The sequence below is a fragment of the Peromyscus californicus genome, unplaced genomic scaffold, assembly GCF_007827085.1.
Source record: "Peromyscus californicus insignis strain IS unplaced genomic scaffold, ASM782708v3 Scaffold_16__1_contigs__length_79575227, whole genome shotgun sequence".
NCBI lineage: Eukaryota > Metazoa > Chordata > Mammalia > Rodentia > Cricetidae > Peromyscus > Peromyscus californicus.
Window position 1 is genome coordinate 77,792,866 of NW_026294458.1, and position 25,774 is coordinate 77,818,639.

The window sequence follows — 25,774 nt, forward strand, 5'->3', positions numbered from 1 at the left end:
TACATGAGGCTCTAGGACAGATCTACCCCTTTCAAGAGGCCGTCTGGGGAAGCACACAGTGACAACTGATTGAAGTGGGAGCCTAGGCTAGGGGCTTGCACTTGCTCAGTTTATGAAGCAGTCTGAGAAGTCTGGATGGCAAAATCACAGCAAACAAGATGGTGTTCCTAGACCCACCCACAAGAGGAACTGAGTTAGGCTGATGTGAAACAGTTTTATTCTAACTCAGGGTTGCAGAAGGCCAGGAGTTAGAGACTGGAGAGCAGGGTGGGGAGGGCTGGCAGGGAAGATGGGTTGATTCTTCAGTTTCTTACCAGCTTCTATCCTGAGAGCAGTAGGAAGCCATAGAAAGGCTTAACTGTTAAATGTCTTGAAATCATACTTTCCTTTTTCTAGTTGGGAATCTGGGATGCGTTAGAATGTGATATTGGCAGAAGCCACATGGAACTACGTTAAAAAATGGCATTCTCTAGTCTTGTCTCTTACAGGAATTCCATAGACCTTCATGATATTTTATATGTGTGTATATGTGTGTGTACATGTATGTGTGTGCATGTATGCATATGGGTATGTGCACAGGAGGGTTTTGCCCTCTTTCTTGGATTTTCTTTCAAGAAATCTGTGTTGTATTTTCAGGACCCTTTTTTTCTGCAGCCTCTTTTATGATAATCTATTCAGATAAACCAATGAAATAGTGGGAGGTATTAGGTAAATTTATTAATGCTTACATGACTTAGGGTAGTACTCAGTATCTTTTTATACTGAAGATATTCAGTCAATAGTAGTGGTCCATATATGCATTCTGACAGGGTCTACTGGACACACAGTGAGCTTTAAGTCACTGTATTGAGCTTTTTTGCTTGTCTCCTGTGACAAAGGACTCTGGAAGCTGCCCCTGGTTACTCATGGGGACATAGGTAGCCTTGTACACACTGGTCCACTGGGGTAAGGCTTTCTTGAGACTTACCATTTCTTGAGAGCCTGAAACAGCCTTCAGCTCCCCAACAACTAGAACCTAGACCCAGCAAATCAACCAAAAAAGCAGAAAGCTGCTCACTGGGCCTCAGAAAATGCAAATGCAGCCATTGCTGAAAACACATGTAGTGTGAGAGGAATGGCCAATAGCCCGAGCAACAGCGGTGGCTATGTGTACTTTGCAGAACACTTGGCAATGTTAGAGCCTCAGGGACAGGAGGCTCCCCCTGAAAGCAGGGACAGAGAGGGACAGTAGGAGAGGTGGCTGCAGGAGACTCAGGAATGTAGATACTCAACCTTTGTCTCGAGAACATGGAGGGGCTGGTTAGCTTTTGTCAACTTGACACAAACTAGAGTCACCTGAGAAGAGGGAATGGTAGAAGTGCCTTCATCAGACTGGCCTGCAGTCATGTCTGTGGATTAATGATTGGTGTAGGAGGGATCAGCGCATTGAGGGCAGTATCACCCCCAGGCAGATGCTCTTGGGTGGTGAAAGAAAGCAAGCCAGCTAAACAATGATGGGGAGCAAGCAAGTAAGCAGTGTTCCCCCGTGGTCCCTGCTTCTGCTCCTGTTTGAATTCCTGGCCTGACTTCCCTCAGTAGATTGAGATGTGTAAGCCAAATAAACTTTTTTTTTCATCCAAGCATCTTTCGGCCATTTTTTTTTAATATCACAATAGAAAGCAAACTAGGCCATGTACTTAGAATTCTAAGAATAGGGCCATTGAGAAGAAGTCTTTCCGTAACGAATGCACTGAGGGACCATCACTGAGAATAGAGTAAAATACTAGGGAAACCTATAAGAAGCTGAGCTGCAACTGCCCATCAGGGAGATCTGGTTTCTAGGAAGGAACAGGGATGAGAACACTGCTCCACTCAGAACTGCAGTGTGTGTAGAAGAGCCATTCAGAGGCTAGGTCTGCTGGCCAGCTCCAAAACTGACATCCCTGTGGGGGCATTTGGATGTTTGCTTGTGTTTGATAGGTCAGATGGATCTCCTGATTCACTCAGCAAACACCAAACTCATTTCTACCTCCAACCTTTACTCTTCTCCCTGCTTGGACCATGGTCTTCTCTACACTCCTTCTCTCCTATCATTTTCATCTCATTGCCTCTGAGAGACTTCTCTGACCATCTTTGCCAAAATATCCACTGACAGATTGTACCCCATCCCTAAGCTACTTCTCTTTCAGCAGTTAGCAAGGCCTAAAGCTATGGTGCCGGCTCATGCAATTACACCACTACAGCTTCTTTTAAGATGGGGTCTTTCTGAGTCTTACTAGTACCATATCCTTGGCTCCCAAGGCATTCAGCAGATACCCAACAAACTATTCACAGGAACAAAATAAGATGGGGATTGTTAGAGCACAAACAGAAAAAAAAGCACATTCTAGTAATTGACTTAAGATAGCCTAAAAATTCAAATATCATTAAAATCTAAGGAAGGTGGTGCTCAAAGACACTGCAAGTGTGTGTATGTATGTATGAGATGTGTACATGTGATTTCAAACCCATGGATATATATCTATGCCTGCAAGTGTGCATGTTCCAACTCATTTTTAGGTACATGCACACATGTGCCAACATGAAAATATCAGATAGTTGCATTTGAAAGGGCACATCCTTTTCATAGCTCTTCAGAGTGTCATTCATGGTAGAAACTTCAAATCTGAGTAAGGAAGATACTGAGCCTCAGTGTTTAGCCTCCAGATGAACATCCAAAACAGAAGTAGAGGCAAGGAGGCCCAGTTGCTTGAGGGGAGCTGTGGTGGTTTGAATGATAAATGTCCTCAAAGTAGTCTTGGGCATTTAAACGCTTGGTTCCCAAATGACGGCCATGTTTTGAAGGATTAGGAGGTACGGCCTTGCAGAAGGAAGTGTGTCACTGGGGATGAGCTTGATGTTTCTAGAGATACCTCTCTGCTTCTTGCCTCTGTGTCCTGTTCCTTCCTCCATGCCTTCACTATGTCATCATGGAATCACAAGCCCAAGTAAACTCTTCCTTCTCTAAATCGCCTTAGTCCTGTGTCTTGTCACTGGGAAGATGACTCACCCAGGAGGGACACGTATGAAGCTTTGGCTTTGAGGAGCAGTAGCCAACATGTTTTCTTGTAAGAAGTGAAACACCAGACCTTGGTGTGAGTGAGAGTCAAGGGAGGTTGTAGTGCCAACTACTTGCTAGTGAAGAGTTCTGGAGTCTAATTTTTTTTTTTTGGTTTTTTGAGACAGGGTTTCTCTGTGTAGTTTTTGATGCCTTTCCTGGATCTCACTCTGTAGACCAGGCTGGCCTCGAACTCACAGAGATCTGCCCAGCTCTGCCTCCCGAGTGCTGGGATTAAAGGTATGTGCCACTGCCGCCCAGCTAGGAGTCTAATTTTCATGAAGAGACCAACACAAGAGCCCTGGAGGCTTCAGAGATAGAATGCACATGTTCAGACTGATAGGTAGCCTAGGTCAAAACAGTACTTAACTGTTCAGAGGCTAGGTCATCCTTCAGGCATGGGCTCTGGGCCTGGCTATGCTATGGACCCTACCCCTCTCTCTCTCTCTCTCTCTCTCTCTCTCTCTCTCTCTCTCTCTCTCTCTCTCTCTCTCTCTCTTTGCTCAAACTCATACCTTTAGGACAGGCTGATGAAATGAGAATAATGGATCCTAAAATTATAATCCAACAGCTGCTTCAGATATCTGGTTATTCAATGGACCCCCTTAGATAGCAGCTGGATGGATGAGCAAGCCATTCACCAGCTGAGACCTCAAGGGCATCTTTGGTGGAGAGCTGGAGTGAACGGATCTGAAGCCAGGTTAGAGAGTGCAGGTACGACGGGAGCATGCAGAGCTGTGAGCTGATTTGTCACCCCTGCAGTGACATCTCTCAGGTGCATAGGCTAAACATCAGGAATAAAGAAGAAGCTGTAGCCTAAGAGGGACAGAAAGTGGCTCAAAATACTCCTAAAGCTGAGAAGGGGCTCCATAACCAGGGAGAAGGGGCCCTCTTACACCTTCCACCAGTTTCTTAGAGGATGAATATAGAGTTTGAACTTTTTTTTTTAACCTTTTTAAAGATAGAAATAGCTAGCCCTGACTGAAGAAAGCAAGCACATTTTGATAATTTACTTAAAATGTACAGTTCTTAAAAATTCAAATTAGGTGTTATTAAAATGTAAAGCTAGACTCGGGGGATCATCCTCTGTCTGGAAGTTATTTGCTTGGATTGGTCAAGGGCAAAAGGAAGAAAATACATCAATTTGCCTAAAAGTATGTTAGAATAAACTTGAATGCCCTTTTGTATTTGAATGTATCTGACTAATCATTTCTGGTAATTAAAATACGAGCCAATTGTTCAATCTTGTCATGAATACAACCATACATATTCAATAATGTCTATGCTGTATATACTATGAACAGGCATAGCACTATGCATAGATTTCATTTAAGACTATTTCCTGAACACTGTCTAGGTGCTTGTTGGAGATCTATAGACCCTAAGAGAAAAAGATAAAAGATACCCATGACCTCTTTCCTCTTTTCTTGGGGCCATGATCTGATAAAGTTCATATATGTTACCTAATCCACATTTGTAGGGAATTTGAAAGTTTGGGATCATAACTGTTGGTATTGAAGACAGGCAAAGTAAAACAATAAGGAGATAGAAGGAAGAGCTAATGATGAGGAGAGAAGCAAGCTGTTCAGAGGATGATAAGGCTGTACCTAGAACCAGAAAATGACATGTCTTAACCAGAACTCGGAGCGACACAGGGGAAGGATGGGTTAAAAGCACTGGTCAAAGGGCTGCCAGCTTGAATGCATCCTGCAGTCAGTCGTAAGAGATGGCAGCCTTCTGCTCTGCATGTCTTCCACTTGACGTGAGTGCAGCCATCTTGGCTCATTCACATCCCATCACAACTGCCCCTGAGTCACCCTGCATGGTCTTCCCAGCGTAATATTAAGATAAATAGAGAAGACCATCGGAGTGGGATGTGGAGCTTTATGGCCAGATTCTGGTACCAGAATTGTGTCAGACTCTTGGTCATTTGCTCAGAAATTTTGCATGCACTTTGTACATTTAGGACTGACTGATATCACTCCTGTCCTGACTTTACAGCCTTCATTTTTCTGACCCGAATCAGAAAGGTCAACCTGGTCTCCCTGCCACCCAGGACCACAGTTCTGCCAGGAAATCCCCTGTGCTGGACTGTCTGCTCTGAGTGTCACTACACCTCCAGACCTATTCTCACACTGGACCTGCAGTCCTCCAGAACCGATTCTGCTCCCACAGTAACTTCAGTAACATTAAAAAGGAACAACAGAAAGGATCCCAGAAGATGAAATCTCTCTCTAGAGCTTATTAAAAATCCAATAATAATCCAGCCCTGTGGGGTAGACAAAACAAATTTTGTGGACATCAGTACTCACATTGATTTAAGAAATTATTCATATCTAAAGTTATAAAATCACTTTACTTTAAATAATGTGGTAAGACAATAGCCACTTTGTGGTGATCTCTGGGATGCCCTAAGGGATCCAGGAAACAATGCCATGAACAAAAGTATAGACTTTAAATAATAAAATTCTTAATCCAACCATACAGACAACATGCCATCAGAAAGAAAGGTCAAGCCTTCAATAATTTAAAGGTTTGCAAAAGTAGGGCAGTCATCCTTCCTGGAAGCACTTTCTATGCCCTAAATCCTACTTGAAGGGGAAGTGGTGGCATGTCCTCTTATATGGGGACAGAGAGTACTTAAGGAGGGTGTGCAGATGAAGTGGGTTCTCTGAAAGGAAGACGCCCCCAGCAGCAGGTGTGGAGCCCCCTACACGCCAGGGATTCTAACAACTCTCTGGACGTAGGTTGGTATCCAGAACACTTCCCCTTTGCTTCTCTGCATCTTGCAGTACTCTCAGGTGCAAACCCAGCACTATGGCACCAGCGTCAGGCCCACCTACAGTTGCCAGTGAAGCCAAACAAGATGCCTACTGGTTCGTCTTTTCCGTTGCTGTTCTTGTCACCTCTAGGATGAGCAAGGTCCAAAAGCCATTAAGTTTATCACATCTTATCTGCATTTGCCTTTGAAATAAACACTAAGAATAGCAAAATACATGCAATAGAAACACCCACAAATAACATCTCGTCCTCTGCCCTGCTGAGGTAGAAAAAGTAAAAATAAATGAAGTTCTGACTCCTTCGACACTTTATTGCATCTGCCATGACTCTTGGGAGATTACTTGCTGGATAGATAATTCTTATTTTATATATTTTAGGCATTTATTAGGGCTCTTTTTCAGCTTTCCACTGTATCATAAGACCCAACACAGTGATCACAATTTAAAAGAGAAGGTACATTTTTAAAATAGTGCCATTGCTGAGGCTCAGGAACAGAAGTGAATGCTGGATGTGACCCCTTGGCTAGCCCCTGAGGGAAAGGCTGTGGGGCATCTCTTATGGGGGTTGGGGGGGACAGAAAAAGTGTTTCCTTGGGTTAGCAGCCCACTGACCTTGTGGATTTAAATTGAAGCTTTGCTTCAGTTGTGCTTGGCACAGTGTGTCAACACTAGCCAACACGTAATAACCGAGTTTCTACAGAAAACTAAGACTTCTGACACAAGGCCCAACCAGGGCCCTCTCTGTATTGTGGTCAAGTAGATGGAGGTTTCTGGCCTTTTTCTTTTAGCTAGACCTTGGACTAGCTCAAAGTCCTCGGACTCATCAGCACTGTGAAAGACTGGACCTTTGTCAGCTCTCATCAAGTGTGCAGTTTCAGTTCTCAAAGGCCCAGTGTATCCATACAAGGTCAAGCTGAGGTCACATTAGCACCTGAGCAACGTTTCTCATTTCCGGTCATCCTCAGTGAACGACTCAGGAAAGGGGTTCCCCAGCACCGACTCCTGCTAAGACCTCTCTCCTTTCAAAAGTCCCCAGGGAAACAGCCTCAAAACGGTTCTTGACCACTGACTCTTCTCCTCAAGCAGACAGGATGTGTTCCCTTTGACCCCAAGTTTCCTGGGCTCTACTTGGACAATAGCCTACTTGGAAGGGGTGCCGTCAGTACTAGGGTCGGGGATGGCTGAATGTCTGTCCAAGGACCCCAGTGCTGGAAGCTTGGTTTTCAGAGTGCTGATGCTGGGAGGTGCTGGGATCTCAGGAAGTGGGGACCCAGTGGGAGGTCGGTAGGTCATGGGATACTGTCCTTGACAAGGTTTAAGGCGGTTCTGCATTAATTCTCTTACAGTGGCTTCCCATCGCACTGTGTAGTCCTTTTGTACAGAAATAACCCCTCCCCCCAAATGCCATTTACTATGAGGCCCTCACATCATAGTAATTGATGGCAGCACCATTCCGTCAGACCTCTAGGACTATGAGCTAAATAAACCTTCTTTCCTTACCAAGTGCTCAGCCTAGGGAAATGTGTTATCATAATGGCAAACTGACTAATACAGTTTCCCCACTAACCTTAAGAAAATGGCTGTTTTCACTTCCTGTCATTTAGAATGCTTGCACTTAGAACTAACTCACCAGGATAGGAGGATGCTCAGGCCACCTTCTGGAAAGACTTACATGGGAAACATGGCTGGTAGAGACTTGGAAGTTGAGTTAGCCATTTTTTTTTTTAGAAGTGGATCCCACAGCTATTGCTTGCTTTCTTCATGAGACTCTGATCAAATCTCAGACTCATGAATAAAACAAGTGAATATTAACTGTTTTCAGCAAATAGCGGTGGGGTGATCTGTTCTGCAGCAGTCAGTCAGCGGAACACCCACCAAATCTGAAGACAGAGAGAGTGTTCACAGTAGGTGGGTGTCCTAAGCAACAGGCCCCGCCCTGCCTCCTCACCTGGCCGATGGGCCTTGGGAACCGCCATGTTCATCACTCGTCCTCCGTCCTGAGGTTTGGGGGGAGACGCAGTGAATCTGCAGATCCCCGATTCTGAAGGGGTACTGGAGGTCAGACTGTCCGTGTACTCATTGGTCCCCGCCGTCAGCTGCTCGGAGGACGTGTCAGATATGAAGCACTCTGTGATGGTGAACTTGGCATGCCTCAGCTGTTCCTCCATCTTGGCGTGTTCATAAGCCCTGGCCAGTTCTTCGTAGGTAGAGGAGGCACTTTCTGTGGAGACCATGCTGCTCCTTGCTCGGTCTGTGCCACGGGAGAGAGAAAAGAGGGGGGGGGGGATGATTTAAGTTGGTGACCTATGTTTGAACCAACTGGATGATCTTTCCTGGTTTCTGGCTGTAACGTGTCAGATTCATAGGATCTAGAGGAGGCTTGGCTCTGTCAGAGTATTCTTCCTCTGCCACTCTGAGGCCAGCTTCATCCACAAAGCTCAGGGACTTTGCATTCACTCAGCTGCTTGTGTCAGATGTCCCAGCCCTGAGCATTTTCATAAATAAGCAAAGCCATCCCCTTTAAACAGTTTGGCTTTTGGCAGGGACAGTTGAGAGACAGTTGCAGCTGTCAAAGCCACAGCACCCCTCCCTGATCTGACCCGCAAACACATCTGCACTGCAGAGACTCTGTAATTGGCATGAATATCCAAGTTCTGCAGTTCAGCTCCACTGGACTGAACTTGGGAAGGAAAATGTGATGGTTCTTAGAACAGAAGGCACGAGACTGGAGATGGCTGAGTCAGTAAAGTCACTCTAGTATGAGGACCCAACTTTGATCTCCAGTGCCCATGTAAAAACTGTTTAGTAGAGGCAGGAAGATTCCTGGAGCTTGCTGCTGAACCAGGTTAGTTGAATTAGTGAGCTCTAGGTTCAGTGAGAGATCCTGTCTCCATAAAAATAAGATGGGGGTGATTGAGGAAGGCACTCAAGGTCAGCCTCTGGTCTCCTTGTATATATGTGTACACATACATGCATGCACATACACACACATGAATGCACACACACACACATGCACACACTCTGAAGACTGACTTTTTCACAAGGCAGAACAGTGTCTGGTCTCTAGGATGCATCCTTTCTTGTTACCTCTCTTGATGGGAACTAGAAAATAGGACAGAAACCAGCACAAACAGGCCTTACAACAAGGCCACGCCATCTCAGTCAAAAGCATCTCTGTATTTTACATCTACAGAAAAGTTTTGAAGTCACCCCTATGGAACTCTGAGAACCTTCTAAGAGAAATAACAGACATAAAAATAAATTCCCACAGCGACACACCACCTTTGGAGCCCTGTTTTTGAAGTGCATTGTGAAGGAAAAAAAGAAAATGAGTGTTAACATTTCCTATAGCTATTAGATTTAGATATAACTTCTTTTCAAAGTTGAGGGAAGTTCATGTTGGAAGTGAAATCTTGGTGGTTGACCCCATCAACTTGATGGCTTGTTTACCTTATAATCAAGCTGGTTAATTGCCAAAAGGATTAGCCCATGTTCCCTGTAGGGGGTGCTGTGACCTTGTCATGGAAGGAATGTCAAGTTCAGGCTCTCAGTCCTGGAGGTGGGAGTGGGTCAGACGCCCTCAGAGCGCAATCAGCAATTACTGCCATTGTGTGGGTGAGAATGTAAAAGTGTTTCTTTCTCTCTGTAGGGGTAGAAACTAAAAGGAGAGAGAAGCATGGGTGGGAGATTGAAGACACCTGCAGAAGAGATGCGTTTCAGTTCCATCTTGCAGAACTCAGTAAGGCCTTGCATATAGGAAAGGCTGCACAGTTGGCCTGAGAACTGACAGAGAAACCAGTGTCATTTGAAAGTGACCTTCACAAGACAAGCTAGACAGGAGGAAAGAAAGGTTTCCCAGGCTTCCCTCCTCAAGGAGCCTGGGAAATCCTGCTGTGATCAAGGAAGAAGCACGCAGGGCCTACCTGTGTCTTGTGATGGGCTGACACTGTAGCTATCACTTTCCTTGTCCACAGATCCTGTAGCCCTGGGTGTGGGCAGTCTCCAGTCCGTGGTGAGGGTGTGTGCTGAGATGGTAGGGTGGGGTCTGTTGAGTGTCCACTGGCTGGCGTATCGGTTTCTCGCCGTGGGTCCAGCCTTTGCATTCCTCCTGGTGGTGGGATCTGCAAAGAGTGAGGGGTAATGTGTGTCTGTCTTCAGGGGTCAGGTGCAGCAAGCAGCTGTCACCTCCCCCGTCACTTGACTCCTCACTCAGCCAAGCCCCTGGGAAGCCTTCCTTGGCTTTTTCCATTGAAAGTCCTCTTGCCTTCTTTCGTGGCTTGCCAAGTTCACCAGATACTTAAATATTAAAAAAAAAAATTCCATAAGCAGAAGAACATCCCATTTGGGTTTGGAAGTTATAGATCAGAACCTTGTGACTATTAACAATTTTATAACCAGAAATGTTCATTTACACTTTCTAAGTATCGACACCTCCCATAAGTCAGGAAAACTTGACCAAATGTGTTGTTTGAGCAAGATTTCCTTTCTAAGGTTTGTTCATCCTTCAGTTCTGGTGTAGACTGAATTACACCTTACTCCTCACTTCCCCTCAAGTGTATGCTCTCATCCTAACTCCAGGGACATAGAATGTGATCTCCTTTGGAAAATGTCATTGCATACATGATCAGTCAAGATGAGGTCACACTGGAATGGGTCCCTACGCTATGTGACTGGTGGCCTATGAAATGGACACAGGAGATTGCCCCCTGCAGGGAAGAACAAGAACTGCATGTGAGCCCAGGATGGCCAAGCACCAGATGCCGAGGTCTTATGACACTGACCTCAGTGTCTCTGGAAGACCCGTTGTTTCGTGTTGACTCATCAGTTCAATTTTCCATGCAGTTATTTAAGCTGAATCCCCTGGAGACAAAAGACCACATCTTCTTTCCATCCCAACATCCTCTCAGCACATGATAGCATGTCTCTCATTGAGCATTATGGTGAAGACTTGGATTATTTAGTATAGACAACAAATAGTTAAATGGTATCTGGATAACACATGCCCATATGTCAGCAGGTTCCTGTCAGGGGTGTGTGTGTGTGTGTGTGTGTGTTCTTTAAATCTGGAACTAAAGGCAGCAGGGGAGTAGGGCAGAGTGCTCTTTGCTTAACCCTTGTGAACTGAGCAAAGGGACGTACTAGTGGTAACATGTGTTGGACCCTGGAATGGGTCAGCATATTACCTTTCCTAGGATTCTGTGGACCAGGGGAAGTGCTCTGTCCCCTGGAGTGATTTTTCTAGGATTCCAACTGAAAGTAGCCTAGGGTCCTGGAAGAGTCCTTTCCACTTCTGAATTCTCTGCTTCTTAGAATGGCATGGTCTGGCCACTTTGTACTCAGCGCTGGTGCAGTTATCTCAAAGGAGCAAACTGAGATCTAATTTTTAACATTGCTTTCTATGTTCAATTACATGCTTCCATGAACTTGGATGTCTCTCCAGAGCAGAGGCAAGGGTATGTCTTTAGAGCTATCTATACAGCCCATGTACAGCCTGAAGTCACTTCATGGATGAACAATGGCAGCTTGGGCATGGCACAGTTCTTCTGCCCATCTGTTCAGGCATTGCCCCTTACTTGGTCAGATGTGGCCTGATCCTGAATGGCTCTGTGGTTAGGTGTGCACATGACCATGACTTGTCTATAATCCCTGTTGGAGCATGAAATGCTGATGCTGGGCATCAGGGAAAAGCCTTTCTTTGTGACAGAGATTTTCCCCTTTGCAGTTCTCTAGCTATTAGTCTTTGAGCCAATCCATCATTCTAGGATTCAGGAGAGGAACATTAAGAAGATGGCCAAATCAATACATTTTAAGATTCTCTGGGTCATCAAAAGACCCAGTCCTGATGCATGCTTTCAGCTGCATTGATTTTATTTTATTTTCTAGACACATTTCATCTCTTGCAAAATTCCATAGGAGAAGGCTTTATTAGAAGATAGCTTTCGGCCTTGATGAGAATGCAAATGAGCTACACCCGAGTGTCAGAGTCCTGCAGACAAGGTGTGAATGATAACTGTGCTTTTCCCAAGGAAGAGGAACATTCCAGAGAGGTCCTCCACAAGACAGAAAAACGGTGTCATGGGTAGGAGTCTAAATGTCTTTTGATAAGCGGAGCTTAAATAAGTACAGCTTGTTATTTAAATGCTAATGAGTCTTTTCTAGAAAATTACCCAGCCTTTATGTAAGTTTTGAGGAAACTCATGTTTATTCTTTGAGTTTCTTGCAGCCGCACTTATAGAGGATTCTGAGTTTTCTCTTGGCCTGGATGCTGGGGCTGGGGCAGACTCTAAGTCCCTCCCTGTCTTCTCAGGTCTCCCACGTTCTTGCCATGTTTCCTGCCTTTGAAAGATGGCTCCTCAGTGGTACGGCACAGGTCTTCCTTCCCACAGCCCCCTCCTCCACAGAGACCTCCCTATGTGGAAAATTTCTATTCAAAGCTAGGACTCTTTTCAAGTTAATTCTATTCATTACCCTTTTTTTTTTCTTCCTGGATGAGGACAGCGCTAGCAGTGGCCTGATAAATATTAAAAATATAGGTCATGGTATTAGTTTTCTGAGCCGCAGGCCACAATTCTGTTCTATGCTATGTAGGTGTCCCGGGGTCAGAACTGTGTCAGGATGTGGGAAGACAAGGATACTTGACACATTTTTTTTTTTTAAATAATCAGGTTTTGGTAACCACTATTTTGTATCTTAATTGAATGAGGTACGATAGCTTCCAAGACAGCGATGTAAATACTTGGATTCTGCTCAGCGGTGTCTTTGCATAGCTGACTAGCTCATCTAGGGATTTTTCTGACCCTGCATGGAAGATCCTTTCCAGCTTCCCAAGCCTCTAATATAAATACAACTTGGTGATTAAGCAGAATGCTTGCTAAGCATCTGATGAGTTAGAGGGCAAGGGCTATAAATAACTTCTGGCCTCTAAACTCTGGGTTTAAATCTGCATTAAGTTTCTGCCCATTGAATCAAATTATTTTAATTATCCTGAATTCAGGATCAGAGAGGATTGTGTGGGTAATAGGGTGGTTACAAAGCATGTCATGTGTGCTGTGCTCACTGGATTAGTCTTCTTTTAATCCTCTGCTATCTGTTCTTATGTCCTGTAGATGAGGCCTCAGCTAAGCATGGGAGCTCATGTCCTGTAGATGAGGCCTCAGTTATGTATGGGAAGCTCACGCCCTGTAGATGAGGCCTCAGTTATGCATGGGAGCTCAGCAGTCTTCTCATGCATAAGAGTGGAGCTGACCATTTCCCCATTTAAATAGCAAATGTTTATCCAGGGCTTATGGTGCATTCTACCACTGGGTCACCTTGCCCACAGGAGCTATTTTTCTCTGTACTCTCTAAATCTCCAGTACCATTCTGAGTGACAAAGTGTGTGTGTGTGTGTGTATATATATATATATATATATATATATATATATATATAATATGTGTGTGTATTTGAATATATGTTTAAATATATTATATATGTTTGAATTATAACATATTTGAATATATTATATATTTCAATGTATATTATATATGATATATTTGAATATATTATATTTCAACATATATTATATATAATATAAAATATATTCACAGTTATAACAATAAAGATTCAATGTGTGTTGTAAGGTTTTTTCATTATTTGGAGACAACCCACTCACTTCTTTCTACATAAATTAATCATTTCTACATGACTTATAACAGTCAATGCAGTGGAAATGTTATGAAATCAATTATTATATTGATTTATTAGGATGTAATATATGTGGAGGTTGAATCTACAGATGCAAATGCAGTAGACATGAGAGCCCATTATATACATATGATACATGTGTATGTATGTATATACATACACGCTCATGCATATTCACCCAACTGTGCATTATATGAAGTCTTTAGTTCCCACATGTCCTTTCTGTAGTATCTTCTACACTTGCAGGCCACACACAGGGGCTTTCACATTATGTTGCCTGGTTTTGAAGTCTAGTTTCGTTACTCAAAGGCTGTGTAACTAACTCTGCCTTCGTGACCTCATTTGGATAGTCCCATGTCCCTCATTTTTGAGACTGGTAACACCACTGCCACCTCTAGCTTTAGGTGATGTGGCAGAGTGCCCTGTGTATAAAAGTCTGTGAAGCCTGAGCAGCAGATCCTCAGACTGGTGGGACATGTCTTAGGTTTATTTGGAGGATTCAATGGGTTGATCAAGAGCGCCAAAACTTTGACTTAGACAATCTGATAGAAGGTCCCTTAAAAAAATCATAAAACCAGACTTCCTAGAAGCCTGATGGGTGCAGATGACCAGGAATGGGCAGGCTGGGGCCAGGCTGAGAGCCCACATGACCAGGTCACTGGCTGTGGCACAGTGGAGGGATATGTTGCTCTATTCAGAGGCAGTAGAGGGCTGAGCCTGGGCAGGAGACAGGCAGGGAAAAGGCTTCTTTTGCCTGGCTGAGGCTCAGCTACATTGCCTGGGTTTCTCTTCCTTGGAAAGTTGCAGCTTGTGGGCTAGAGACTTAAGTATTTGGGAGAGTACATCTAGGATCTAGGTCTACATCTGCAAGGAAGTCTTGGGGCCAGGACTTGTGGGTAGACCTTAGCCTCCAGTAGTTCTAATTCTCATAAAGACCCAGTGCAGAAGTGACACCAGCCTTTCTAGATAATCTTTAAGGGGGCAAGGGAAAGACATGGGGAAGGAAGGGCTGGCTCTTGAGATCTTCTCTCAGAGTCACAGAGTCTAGGATGCTTGGGTTTAGGGATTCTTTGCAGCAGGTGCAGCTGTCTGGAACTTAAAGTTTTTGTTTGTTTGTTTTGTTTTGTTTTGTTTTTGCTATCAAGTTGTGGGAACTAGGCAAGTCAGTCCAGCTGTGAGGACCTTGACCTAGTTTATGTGAGAGAAATGAATTACAACATGTGAACTTGACAATCTGTGTTCTTGGGCAATGTGAGGACCAGATGCCAGCAGAAGCATTCTGTAATCATTTGATTCTCAACATCCACTGGTTTTAAATGCAAGGATTCAGCCAACCACAGATCATATATATCTAGAAAACAAAATCTGTCCATCTTGAATATGTAAAGATACCTTGTCATCATCTCTAACTAGAATAGGATGACAACTATTTACATATAGTATACAGTATACCAGGCATTATACAGAATCTGAAGGTTATTTAAAGTACACATGAGGATGAGTATATGTTATATAGAAACACTGGACCATTGTGTTGGTTATTGTTTTGTTAACATAAGCTAGAGTCATCTAGGAAGAGGGAACCTCAATTAAGAAAATGCCTTCATCAGATTGACTTGTAGATAGGTTTGTGGGGCATTCTTTTTAGTGATTGATGGGGGAGGGCCCCACCATTGTGGTTGGTGCCACCCTTGGGCAGGTGGCCTTGGGCTGTATAAGAAAACAGTTTGAGCAAACCATGGAGAGCAAGCGAGCAAGAAGCACCCCTCCATGACCTCTACATCAGCTCCTGCCTCCAGGTTCCTGGTGTGTTTGAGTTCCAGCCCTGACTTCCCTTGGTGATGGACTATAATGAAGGATTTGTAAGCTAGAATAAATATTTTTTCCCTATCTGATATTTGTCATGATGTTTATCACAGAAATAGAAAGCAAACTAAGAGAGCCATTTTACACAAGGCACTTGAGCAGCCATTTGTTTTTCAAATTGGAGGTCCTGGAACCCATAGATATCAAGGAAGGATGATATTTAAGGGATACTTGGTAAGTGTTCTGTACACAAGAGAGCAAATTGATGAATGAATGAGTAACTTTTGGGGTAAATATGATATCTAGTCCCTAAAAACTCATAGGTCATCACACCTGCACACTTTGTTAGTTTTCTCTGGAGATGATCTGTGGGTACCTTTCCATCAGTAGGGAGGAAATAATGTGTGCTTTCCAGGAGGTTAGGGCACACAAACCTGCTGAATGGAAATCTCTGGAGATGGATAGGAAAGAGGGGGCATCAATTTAATTCCCCAGTCCTCCTTAAGTAAGTCAAATATCCTTCCATTTCTATTCCAATTACTCTGACTTTTCAGCACTCCATAGTTGACCAGCACTTGAATATCTTTACCAGGTGCCTAAGGCACATCAGGTACTGAGGCACGTGCTGGGAACAGGATGTGAATGAGCCCTGGGCACAAGTGTGTGACATCACTGTCATCCATGCAGGAGAAAGGAAGTGAACTGAGCAGAAGACATGACCAAAGGATGTGTCTTCACACACTGAAAGCAATGAGTGGCACATTGTTTACATTCTTCCCCATCCACATGATAAGAATTTGGCACAGCTAATAAAATACTTAGGAACACACATTCTGCAATGCAATCATGTTTGTATACAAACAACAGCCTTCGGATGCTTTAGCAATAAACAAAGGCTCCTGATCCTGACACAGAGCAACATGATCCTAACATAAAGGACAGAAGAATACCACCTTTTGTAGTTGAGACCATGCAGAATATGGTTGAATCATAGAAACCGTGGCATTCATCAGGACTGGATTCAAGAACCTCCTTGGATACCAAAGCCCGAAGATGCTCAAGACTCCAACAAAATGACACAGTGTTTGCCTAGAACTTGTGTGTGTCCTCCCACACACATCAAACCACCGATTCCTAATAGTATCTAACAACACAAATGCTGTAGAACTCTGTTACACTGCATGTCTGAAGGAATCGTGATCAGGAGGCCTCAGCCCTGCTTGGTACAGGTGGAATCTTTGTCTATGAAGAGTTCTGATTTGTGTACAGCGGCATCCACAGAGGCAGAACCCCTGGGTACAGAGCTGGCTTCAGGAATGAGTCTCTCTAAACCCCACAAGCTGTAATAAACTGAGCTTATGCTGCAGGACCCCAGGACTGTGCAGACACAGATGTGGCACCAGGTCAGGGGTGACGGCAAGCTCCAGGGAGCAAGAGCAAGGACCTGGGTTCCAGAACATTCCTGAGTTTCAAGCTTCTGATGCTGCTGTAGGGCCAGTCACTCACTGTCTTAATCAAAACCTGAATGCTGTTGTTATCTCATATCTGTGGTTTTGAGAAAATAGTTAATGAGAAAATTAAAAGATTCCAAACATCTCCAATAGATTTTTTTTTAGGATAATGCTGAACAATTCTGTCTTAGGACAGCAGGAGGGTGATGCATGCATTTGAATAGCTCTGCTCACTGTCAGCATGGTTTAATGAAATTCACTGTAAAGGAAAGAAACGTGTTTTCAAGTTGTAGTGTTTCCAGTTGACAGCCAGACTGGATCTGGGAGAATATCAGACCCAAACCCAAATGCATGGCCTGGCTTGGGCAGCTGCTTCTGTCTCTTCACGGCAGCTTGCCAGTACTGCAGGGCTGTCTCTACTCCAGCACTCTGAGGAGTCTTGGGGTCTTTCCCTTCCTGTTCTCTCCCAATGGCCAGCTCCAGCTCTGTCTAATGACCTTGGTTCCCCTCTGCCCTGGGTTTATGCCTCCTCCTCCTCCATGGAGGTCTTCCCAAAAGACCCAGGTCTGGGAAGCTCCCTCCCAATGTCCCTGCACCAGGTTTACTTGACTCTGCATCTCTTCATTCTGTGTTCTCTCTATCCAGCACTTATTGAGGAAGAAAACATATTCCTTGTTTAATGCCTGCTTTCCCCACTAGGATGAAAGCACACATCTTTCTTCATTTTATTTGCATTTCTGCCACCGAGTATGAGCCATACATGCAAAGTAAAACCCAAACAAACATCTCTAAATGCTGAGTGAATGAATTCTTCAATTTCCCCAGTGAAGCGGAACAACTTCATAGCCATGAGACATGTAGCACATCCCTCCCAGGATTCCTGACCGCTTGCTGGAGTACCTGTGTCTGCACATGATGTAAATTATCTCTGTTGATCATTTAAATGACCTCGAACCACTTCCCACGACCCCAGGGCCTATTCTTCATGCGGCCGGAAGTTTCTGGTACATTCCTGTCGCCTCATCTCCTGTGCTAACTATTTGTGATAGCCATTGTACATGTCTTTGCTCTTTGGCTATTCAAAGGAAAGCATAATTCCGTGTTGCTTTTTACCTGGCACTTGGAACCCATGTGCTGTGATCAAGGCAGCCAAGACATGTCTCCCAGATGTGTTAATTTCCCCCTGACTTAAGAGCAAAAAGTAGCCTAGAAACCTAAGAGGGCATTGCCCTGAAGGGGCTGAAGCTAGACTGGGCATGGAGAGAGGTCAAAGACCTTGAAACATTTTAGTAACAAGGCTCTTAGCTTGTAGACAAAAGTCCAGAGAGCTGGTTGTTTCACTTACACCCTACGTGTGTCTTCAGAACATCCCGACATCCCCAGAAGGAAGGAGGCATGCTTAGCACAGGGAACAAACCAATTACACCTTCAAAATGGTCAAAGCCACGGTTTCAGGTGATTCTCAGCCCCTGCCAGTGCCTCCCTGGGTATGACAACTTGGTTTGGGAACTGGTCGGTTGCTTCATGGAGCTCACTGCATGGCATGAGCTAGAATTTGCAAACCAGAGCTTTCAGCAATACATCATGAATTTTCCTCATGACGTTATACTGATCTAGAAGTGTGTCTTTTCGCAAAGAGAATGATTAGGGACTTAAAAGCTAGACAGCAAAACTTCTAAAATGACAACAATCAGGACATCAATTTCTCACCCTTTAAGGGGATTTAAGAATAGTTTCAATTATGAAGAAATAAGACTATCTAATAAGCTAGATGCATTTGTTTACAGTCATTAATTTTCATCTATTATGGATGCAAATATGAATAATTAAGCACAACAAAATCTCTAGATTAACCAGAACCATCATTTTTCTCCATATGTTTAGGAGACAAATATAAGCTATGAGGTTGGACGTGTGTGCAGCAGCTTCCTGGCTTTCCCACTTCATGTGTGCAACTTGGGCTGTCTGTCTGCAACTCCATTTTCCAATACGTGAAACAAGGACTTTGACATCTGCTTTATGAGTATGGACCTTGAAAAGTTGCTGTGGATAACACATGTGAGGTTGTTTCTCTCCCCAAATGGGACACTGCCCAAACACACTAAAGTCAATCACCCTTCTCTTTTCCATGTTGTACAAAGTTCAAAGGATTCAATTCACCTGAAATTTCTAGCCATTACCAAGAGTAAGACTTGTTGGTTTGAGTGGACACACACCCACCAGTGTCAAATGATAAACAAAATCTCGATATCCCAACTAAAAGTTCATTATATCTATTACTTAGGTGTGCAATTGAGAAGCCCTACAGTTCTGTTTGCTAGGGACGTGAATACTGTCAGCATTGATAACATCCACACATTCCAAGTGCTGTTTACCACTCACTTGTTCCTGGCCGAGCATCGGAAACATCCACTAGGGGTCCGGTGGCCTGAGATACTGATTGATAATGCACCGTGTGAGTCACTGTCAGTGACTTCTGTTTAGCTGCCTCTCCGAAGTCAGCGTCCGTCAGCAGGACCGTGGAGCGGTCATCTGCAAGAGGGGGCACACAGGAAAAGCAAGTGTATTTAACAAGGATAGGAACTAACGCCAGCACTGCATTTGTGTCGGTTTAAAGAGTCACACAGGGAAGGGCAGCTATGCTGAGCCATGCTTTTTCTCTTCTCTCTGGGCTCAGCTCTTTATGAAACCAATATGCTCAGCGTAGCTGACCACCTGGCACACCTCTCAGGTTTACGTGTTTGTCCAAAGCTTGCCTGAGAAAATGTGCAATGTCAGTGGTCCCAGTGGTACGGTTGCCCTATGGGACGGGCCCCTTTGGTGCTGGAACACTGCGGAACTGGGGAACAAAACCTTGCAGTCCTCCACAGTGGGGTTGGCTGCCACACTGACCTCAGCCCGTGTTTGGAGGACAAAGGGAGAGAAGGGCTATCCTGAAGAAATTGATGGTTTCTTTCCTCTCCTTTAAAGGTTTGAGGCCTGCTCCCTGCCTCCTGCTACTTCTGAGCTTTAACCTCCAGTGCATGCTTTGGCTGACTTCCAGGATGTCTCTCTTGTAAGAGAACCCTCAGGGTATAGGCTCCGGAAGGCTGGGGAGGCAGGAGACAGGGCCTAGGTGAATTCTGTCTACCTCAGGGTTCTAAGGGGGAACAGCTGTGTGAGGTATGTGCCATTGTCTGTCTGAGGAAGGGAGACTTTGGTTGGGATGTATGTAGTTTCTATAGTTTCAAAGACTGTGATTCAAGTTAATGTTCTGATTATCAGTCAGCCAGGACCTGCTAGAGCATGTCAGAAGGGGTGGGGGTGGGGGGCACTGATGCTGTGTTCATAAACAACACGGCAAGACTGCTGTGCCCAAAAATGGCTCTAAACAGAGCGAACCTTACAAAACCCAGTTGCTCGGGCTCTGGCAGGGGAGGAAAGGCCTCTTGAAGTTAGAATCAAATTTCTTGGCAGAGAACTGGGGAGGAGGCTGCCAAGCTGTCTGTGAGTGTCCCAGCGGGTGGCACAGCACAGGTTGGTGCCCAGATGAGTGCCAGAGCTGGGCTGGGAGGCTTGGCTCTAGAGCCGTCATCCGACCCCTCATAGAAAGTGGGATTTGCATAGAGACAGAGTCTCACAGTTAGAGCTGGCACCACAGGCCCTCTATCTACATTGGTTGGTCATTCATAACACAGCTGCGTTGTGGATTCTGGTGGGCAGTTGAGTTTTTAAGATGAGGTTCCTGGCAGGGTTCTAAACCTGTCCTGGGAAATGTCAAGTGCCTGTCTGATTACGAGGCTAGCCATCCATTCCGGACAGATATGAATGGTGGTCTAATACTGGATTCTTATAACCAAAACCTGGATTGTTTCCTAATTAGAAAATGCCATTGACCCACTATTGGGGAATAATAGGAGGCAAATGGTGGTTGGTGACAGATGATGTGGGGCAGATTGTGATGGCTCTCTGGCCGCAGGTCATGGTGACATACAGAGATGACTGGCAGACCGTCTGGTGTTCAGCCAGCAATAAGGAGCCCCTGGAAGCCATCTGACAAGCGCCATCCTGTTGTAACAGGCATTTGAAGGATTCTGAAGGGTCTAAGGAGAAGCACTTCACATACATCCTTCCTAACCCCCCGCCATGTTATCTAACACTGTTACCTTGCCAAGCTCCCCAGGCTCCTTGTATTCTAAAGTGAACACACAGGGTGTGCTTAGAGAAGTACAAGGCCAAAGATGATTTTAGTTTTAATACCCCATCTACAGAGGTCAATGAGAGGCATTGCACAAACCTCAGCAGCAAAAGGACAGAAAACTAGACGCAGAGCATGCTGTTTTGTCTGCACTGAGAAAACCTAACACACTGGACTGCATTTCAGAGAACACGGGGCTTCCTGTTTGACATGGACCTATGAATTCATGGGAATCAGCTGACTGAGGGCTGGACTGGACTTGGTCATAGTTTTTCTAAATGAGGCTGATACATGGAGTGCAGCCTGGGCCTTGGCATTTCAAAGCCATCAGCTCAAGACACTTCTCGAGATGGTGGGACAGGGAAAGGGTGAAGGTGATGAAGGAGTTTTCCTTTTACTTGCCCTTCCCTTGCAGCCTTCTGGGCAGGAGGTATTCAGGGACCAGACAGGGAGGCAGGCTGTGGGGAAAGGGCTGCCTTGGCAGTGAGTGGCAGAAGACACCTACCAAAATAAATGCAGTTTATAAAGGGGTGGTCTCAGGGGCTGTCTACTAAGACACTAGTCTATTTTCATGTTTCTCAAAGCCTCACAAGACAAAGAGGGTCCTGAAGTTGGCAGGATAGCAGGTAGCAATGGCCTTCCACTGGAGGTGGACATGATGGCAAAATTGGAGGTCTGCCAGAACCCCTGAGTCTGCTCCTGTCTGGTAACTTTGGTGAGCTATGTGAATCTTTCTACATCTCATATAAAGCAGCACCTTTCCTATGAGCTGACGAAAGGTTGAGCAAGTAACCCACAGAAAGTGCTATAAGAGCACATGGGATTTTGAGAGCTCTCAACAAATGTTAGGGACCACTGTGGTTGCTACCAAGAGGAAGGTGGCTGGTCAAGACGTTGGGTTTGTGGGTGGATAGGCTACAGTACCTGTCTTTTTTCATGGCTTTTCTAAGACTGAGACACTGGGGGGCCGAGTGTTCCTCTCAGTCAGGATGTTATGGGATACTAGGAACAGGGAGACGCCTGCATGGAGGCATTTATTTATTTAAGTGTTAATCAAATTTTGAAGGTTTATTTAATGGAGGCTGACCTTGTCAGAGTTGGCGTGGGAGAGCACAGAGGATTTCTAAGATGGAGCTTTAGGAGGCGAGCCTCAGAGGCTCAGTGGGTTGTAAAGTTTTCTTCTTTGGAGGGACAATGGTCTCTCCAGGAGAACTCCAAAGCTAGCAGAGTTGGGGAACTCTCAAGGTGCATTTGCTGGTACTTATTCTCCCCTTTGGTTTGTCTATTCACGGGGCATCTAAGATACTCTCCTATCAAGCACTTCCCATGCTCCCAGGTCAGGATGAGAAAGCACGGCTGCAGCAGCCACTGTGTTTGGTAACCGGCAGGGCGCCTCACCTATGGTCTCCATTGTGTCTCTCTCTTCAATCAAAAGCTGAGCCCTGGGTATATCGATATGCATTCTCAGGGTCTGTTGCTGCTTGCTTAAGGTGTCTGAAGTCCGTGTGTTCTTACTGAGAATAGAAGAGAGGATGCGTTAGCCAGTCCAATTCAATGTGCCATCACGCCAACATGTCTCTCTGTACCAATTTGGTTTACTTGTTTAATTATGAAAACAACTTGAAGACATGGGGGGGGATGTACACAATAGAAAAGTGCTTTTCCTTCATTCAGTAGAAATTTATTATGATTAAATTTTGGTAGACAAAGGAGATTCAGAACATATAAGTTTTTAATAGATGGGATCAATAAACATCAATCTTGAGAAAAACCCCCATTTCTTGGGTAAGAGTAAAAATGAAACAAGCAGAAAGGGGCCATTCAAACAATAACATCCTCATTTTTCAGACATGAGATTTAGTTATGGCAGCAGGGAGGAAGTCTGTGAGCTGGCTGGGCACTGGACGGTTGTTTCACTCACAGATCTGTATTGATATCTGATGTCCTTTTGTGTTTTTGTTTTTTCAAGTGACAAATCACTTGCCTTGTTAGCATCTCCAACACTACTTTGGTTTTCCTAGCTGAGCATGTATTTTCAAATAGAGGGAAAAAAAAACCCCTCAATTACTAAAATAATTTTATCTCAAAATTTGTGTACCAGAAAATTACTCCGAGAGCAAATTCTCTAAAAGTAAGTGGAAGTAGGTGGTGAGACTGCCTGGTATAATTGCAGCCGGTTACAGCCTGCAGCTCGAAGCTAGACTTCCATGCCGAACAGAAATCTAAAAGAGCCGACAGGGGCCTTAATTAGCAATCCACTTTAGGGGTAGTTCAGTCTTTTATGAAGATTTGCTAGATGTTAAAATGTTTTCTGAAGCATCCCCCAAGCAAGTGGAAGGCACTGGGATACTTCACCAGTGAAACTGTTTGTGGCAGCGCTAGATCCAGGGCAGAGTCTTCAAAGTCTACAGAGGACAGTTTCTGGAGTCAGGTTCACTTGAGGGGTGTTTACTTCTGTCTTTGTTTTTTCTGTCTGTCTGTCTATGTATGTCTCTTATGCCAATGCCTGTGCACATGGAGACCAGAGGTTGATGTTGGTTGGGTGCCTTCCTCAATAGCTTCCCATCTTATGTTTTTGAGATAGAGTCTCTCATTGGAACCAGCTCCAGCTGCTTCTTCCAGGCTAGTTAGCCAGCAAGTACCCAGTGACTCAGACACAGGCACACCTGACATTTTATATGTGTGCTGGGGATTCGAACTCAGGTCCTAATGTTTGCTTGGCAGACTCTTTACCCATTGAGCCACCTCTCTAGCCTCATTGGTTGGTTACTTTCAAGGGAGAGCAAGAAAGGTCTGCACAGTGCATCTCAAATGCTTTTCTCTCTGATGAAGGCATTCCCAGGCCTCTGTTTCCTCTGTTTTTCCTCACCCACTCCTAAGTGGCTGATGAAACCTAAACCACCCAAACATCAGGTCTACTTGAGAAACCCTGTATGCCACCTGCTGCAGCCCAGTTTACAACTGGATATATTACTATACCCCTTTCTGCACATGAATGTAAACAAAGCACCCCACAAGCAAGGCCACTTCTGGAAGGCTCCCTGCTCCTCTGAGTGCTTGATCTTGAACCAAATTCCTTGTTCCGCAGACTCATAACTGGGAGTAACTGGGTTATTTACTGAGATCATGCCAATTACTCGCAGCCCAAATTCAAGCCTTTGGCCTGGTTTTTCACATGGTCTCTATACGCTTTCAAATTATTTCACTTCCCATTGCGCTGGTGGTTAAAAAAAGAAGGGAGAAATGCGTTGAGATTCACATAGTTGCAGAAAATGAAGAGCATTTGAGATCCTTGGGAACTGTGTGCCTGCCATGCTCCCACCATCTGAATTTCCGCAGAAACATACGGGCAGCCTCTCCACTGTGAATATCCAAAAGACCTGCTTAGAAGCATCACAGAGGACTTGAGCATGTCCTTGCACAAAAATAGAAGCGTGCGGGTCCCTTCTCCTCAAGAGAGCTACAAGGCAGTCAGCAGCTCTCTGACAAACTATAAGCACCCATCACAGGTTACACTCAAGTAACAATAAAGGGTCCCCTGTCACAGCTAAGTAACTGCTGTGAAGGCTGCTGCTGGCACTGAGCCAGTGACACTTCATGAACAAGGACAGTGAGGTCGTGAGGGCTGGAGAGGGAGCCCTTTCTCTCCACAGAAGAACCTTGAGACCCAGGGCCTCACCAGTGCCCCCCTGAGCACTGACTGCTCCCTTCGGAGGAAGTGCATCCCCAGCCCTCCCACAATGTCCTCCTGATGCTTGCTTAGCAGCCATCTTTTCAGTAGGCCAGGCTGGCCCTTCGGGGGAATCCCTCCCGCCCTAGCCCCATTCTCTACTTAATTTAGTTTCCTTGGCTCCATTACTCTCCAGCACATGTTTAATCAAGTCAATTAAACATATGTAATTGGTTTATCTTATTATCTGTCTCCCCACTGGAATCTCGACTCCACAGGGAAATACTCATCTGCTCTGGTCCTTACATGTCCCTAGAACCCACAAAAGCGGGTGGTCAAAGCAGGGATGTACTCAGTGTGTCACGTTATCTTGGGTGACACCACATGAGCCCAGCCACCTAGTCCCAAAGGCTTTGCTGCAGTTGATACCCTTCAGGTTTAAAACGCTGGGTTCCAACTAAGGTGTTTCATGATATGAATATTGACAGCCATGTTTGGCTTTCTATTGCTTAACATATAAAGGACAATCCTCAACAGTGATCACCATTGGTCATTAGAGCCACAGCAAACCTTCAAAGAGTGTAATTAGAAGATACCCACTTGCAACCTAGAGGATTCTAACTGTTTTTGCTGTGTAAGCAAAACGATGGTATAAAATTCCATAGCACAGGACTCAGAAGAATGTGTTAGCTATCAAAATATGACCTCTGATGAGGCATTTGACACTTTACTGTTTGATTAAAATGGCAGCAACAGGGAAGGTGGAGGGAGCCTTGTAGGACACAGTCTTCCCCAGGTCATTCCATGAATTTGTTGTTACTATAATTCTTCAAAGTCCTCACATTTCCATAAAGCCATATGTGTCAGTATGTGTGCATGTCTGTGTATATGTCAGTGTATGAGTGTGTATCTGTGGCTATCTATGAATGTATGTATGAGTATGTGTGTGTTTATAAGTATGTGTCTGTAAGTATATGAGCGTGTGTATATGAGTATTTGTGTCTGTGTCTGTGTGTATGAGTATGTGTATAAGTGTTTGTGTGTCTATGACTGTGTGTGAATGTGTGTGTATGTGTGTGTGTGTGAGGGAGAGGGAGAGGGAGAGGGAGAGGGAGAGGGAGAGGGAGAGA

The 25,774-nt window shown here is 44.8% G+C and overlaps 1 protein-coding gene across 2 annotated transcripts in view; it reads right to left on the reverse strand.

The window, feature by feature from the left end:
• Dscam (DS cell adhesion molecule) overlaps positions 1-25,774 on the reverse strand; it is a 611,935-nt gene that overhangs the window by 10,473 nt on the left and 575,688 nt on the right. For both annotated transcript variants that reach the window (XM_052741323.1, XM_052741322.1), the window contains 4 exons: positions 22,373-22,488; positions 19,180-19,329; positions 9,780-9,977; positions 7,805-8,107 (listed from right to left, as the gene is read on the reverse strand). In XM_052741323.1, coding sequence (XP_052597283.1) covers positions 7,805-8,107; positions 9,780-9,977; positions 19,180-19,329; positions 22,373-22,488 — 767 coding nt within the window. The remainder of the gene's footprint in view (positions 1-7,804; positions 8,108-9,779; positions 9,978-19,179; positions 19,330-22,372; positions 22,489-25,774) is intronic.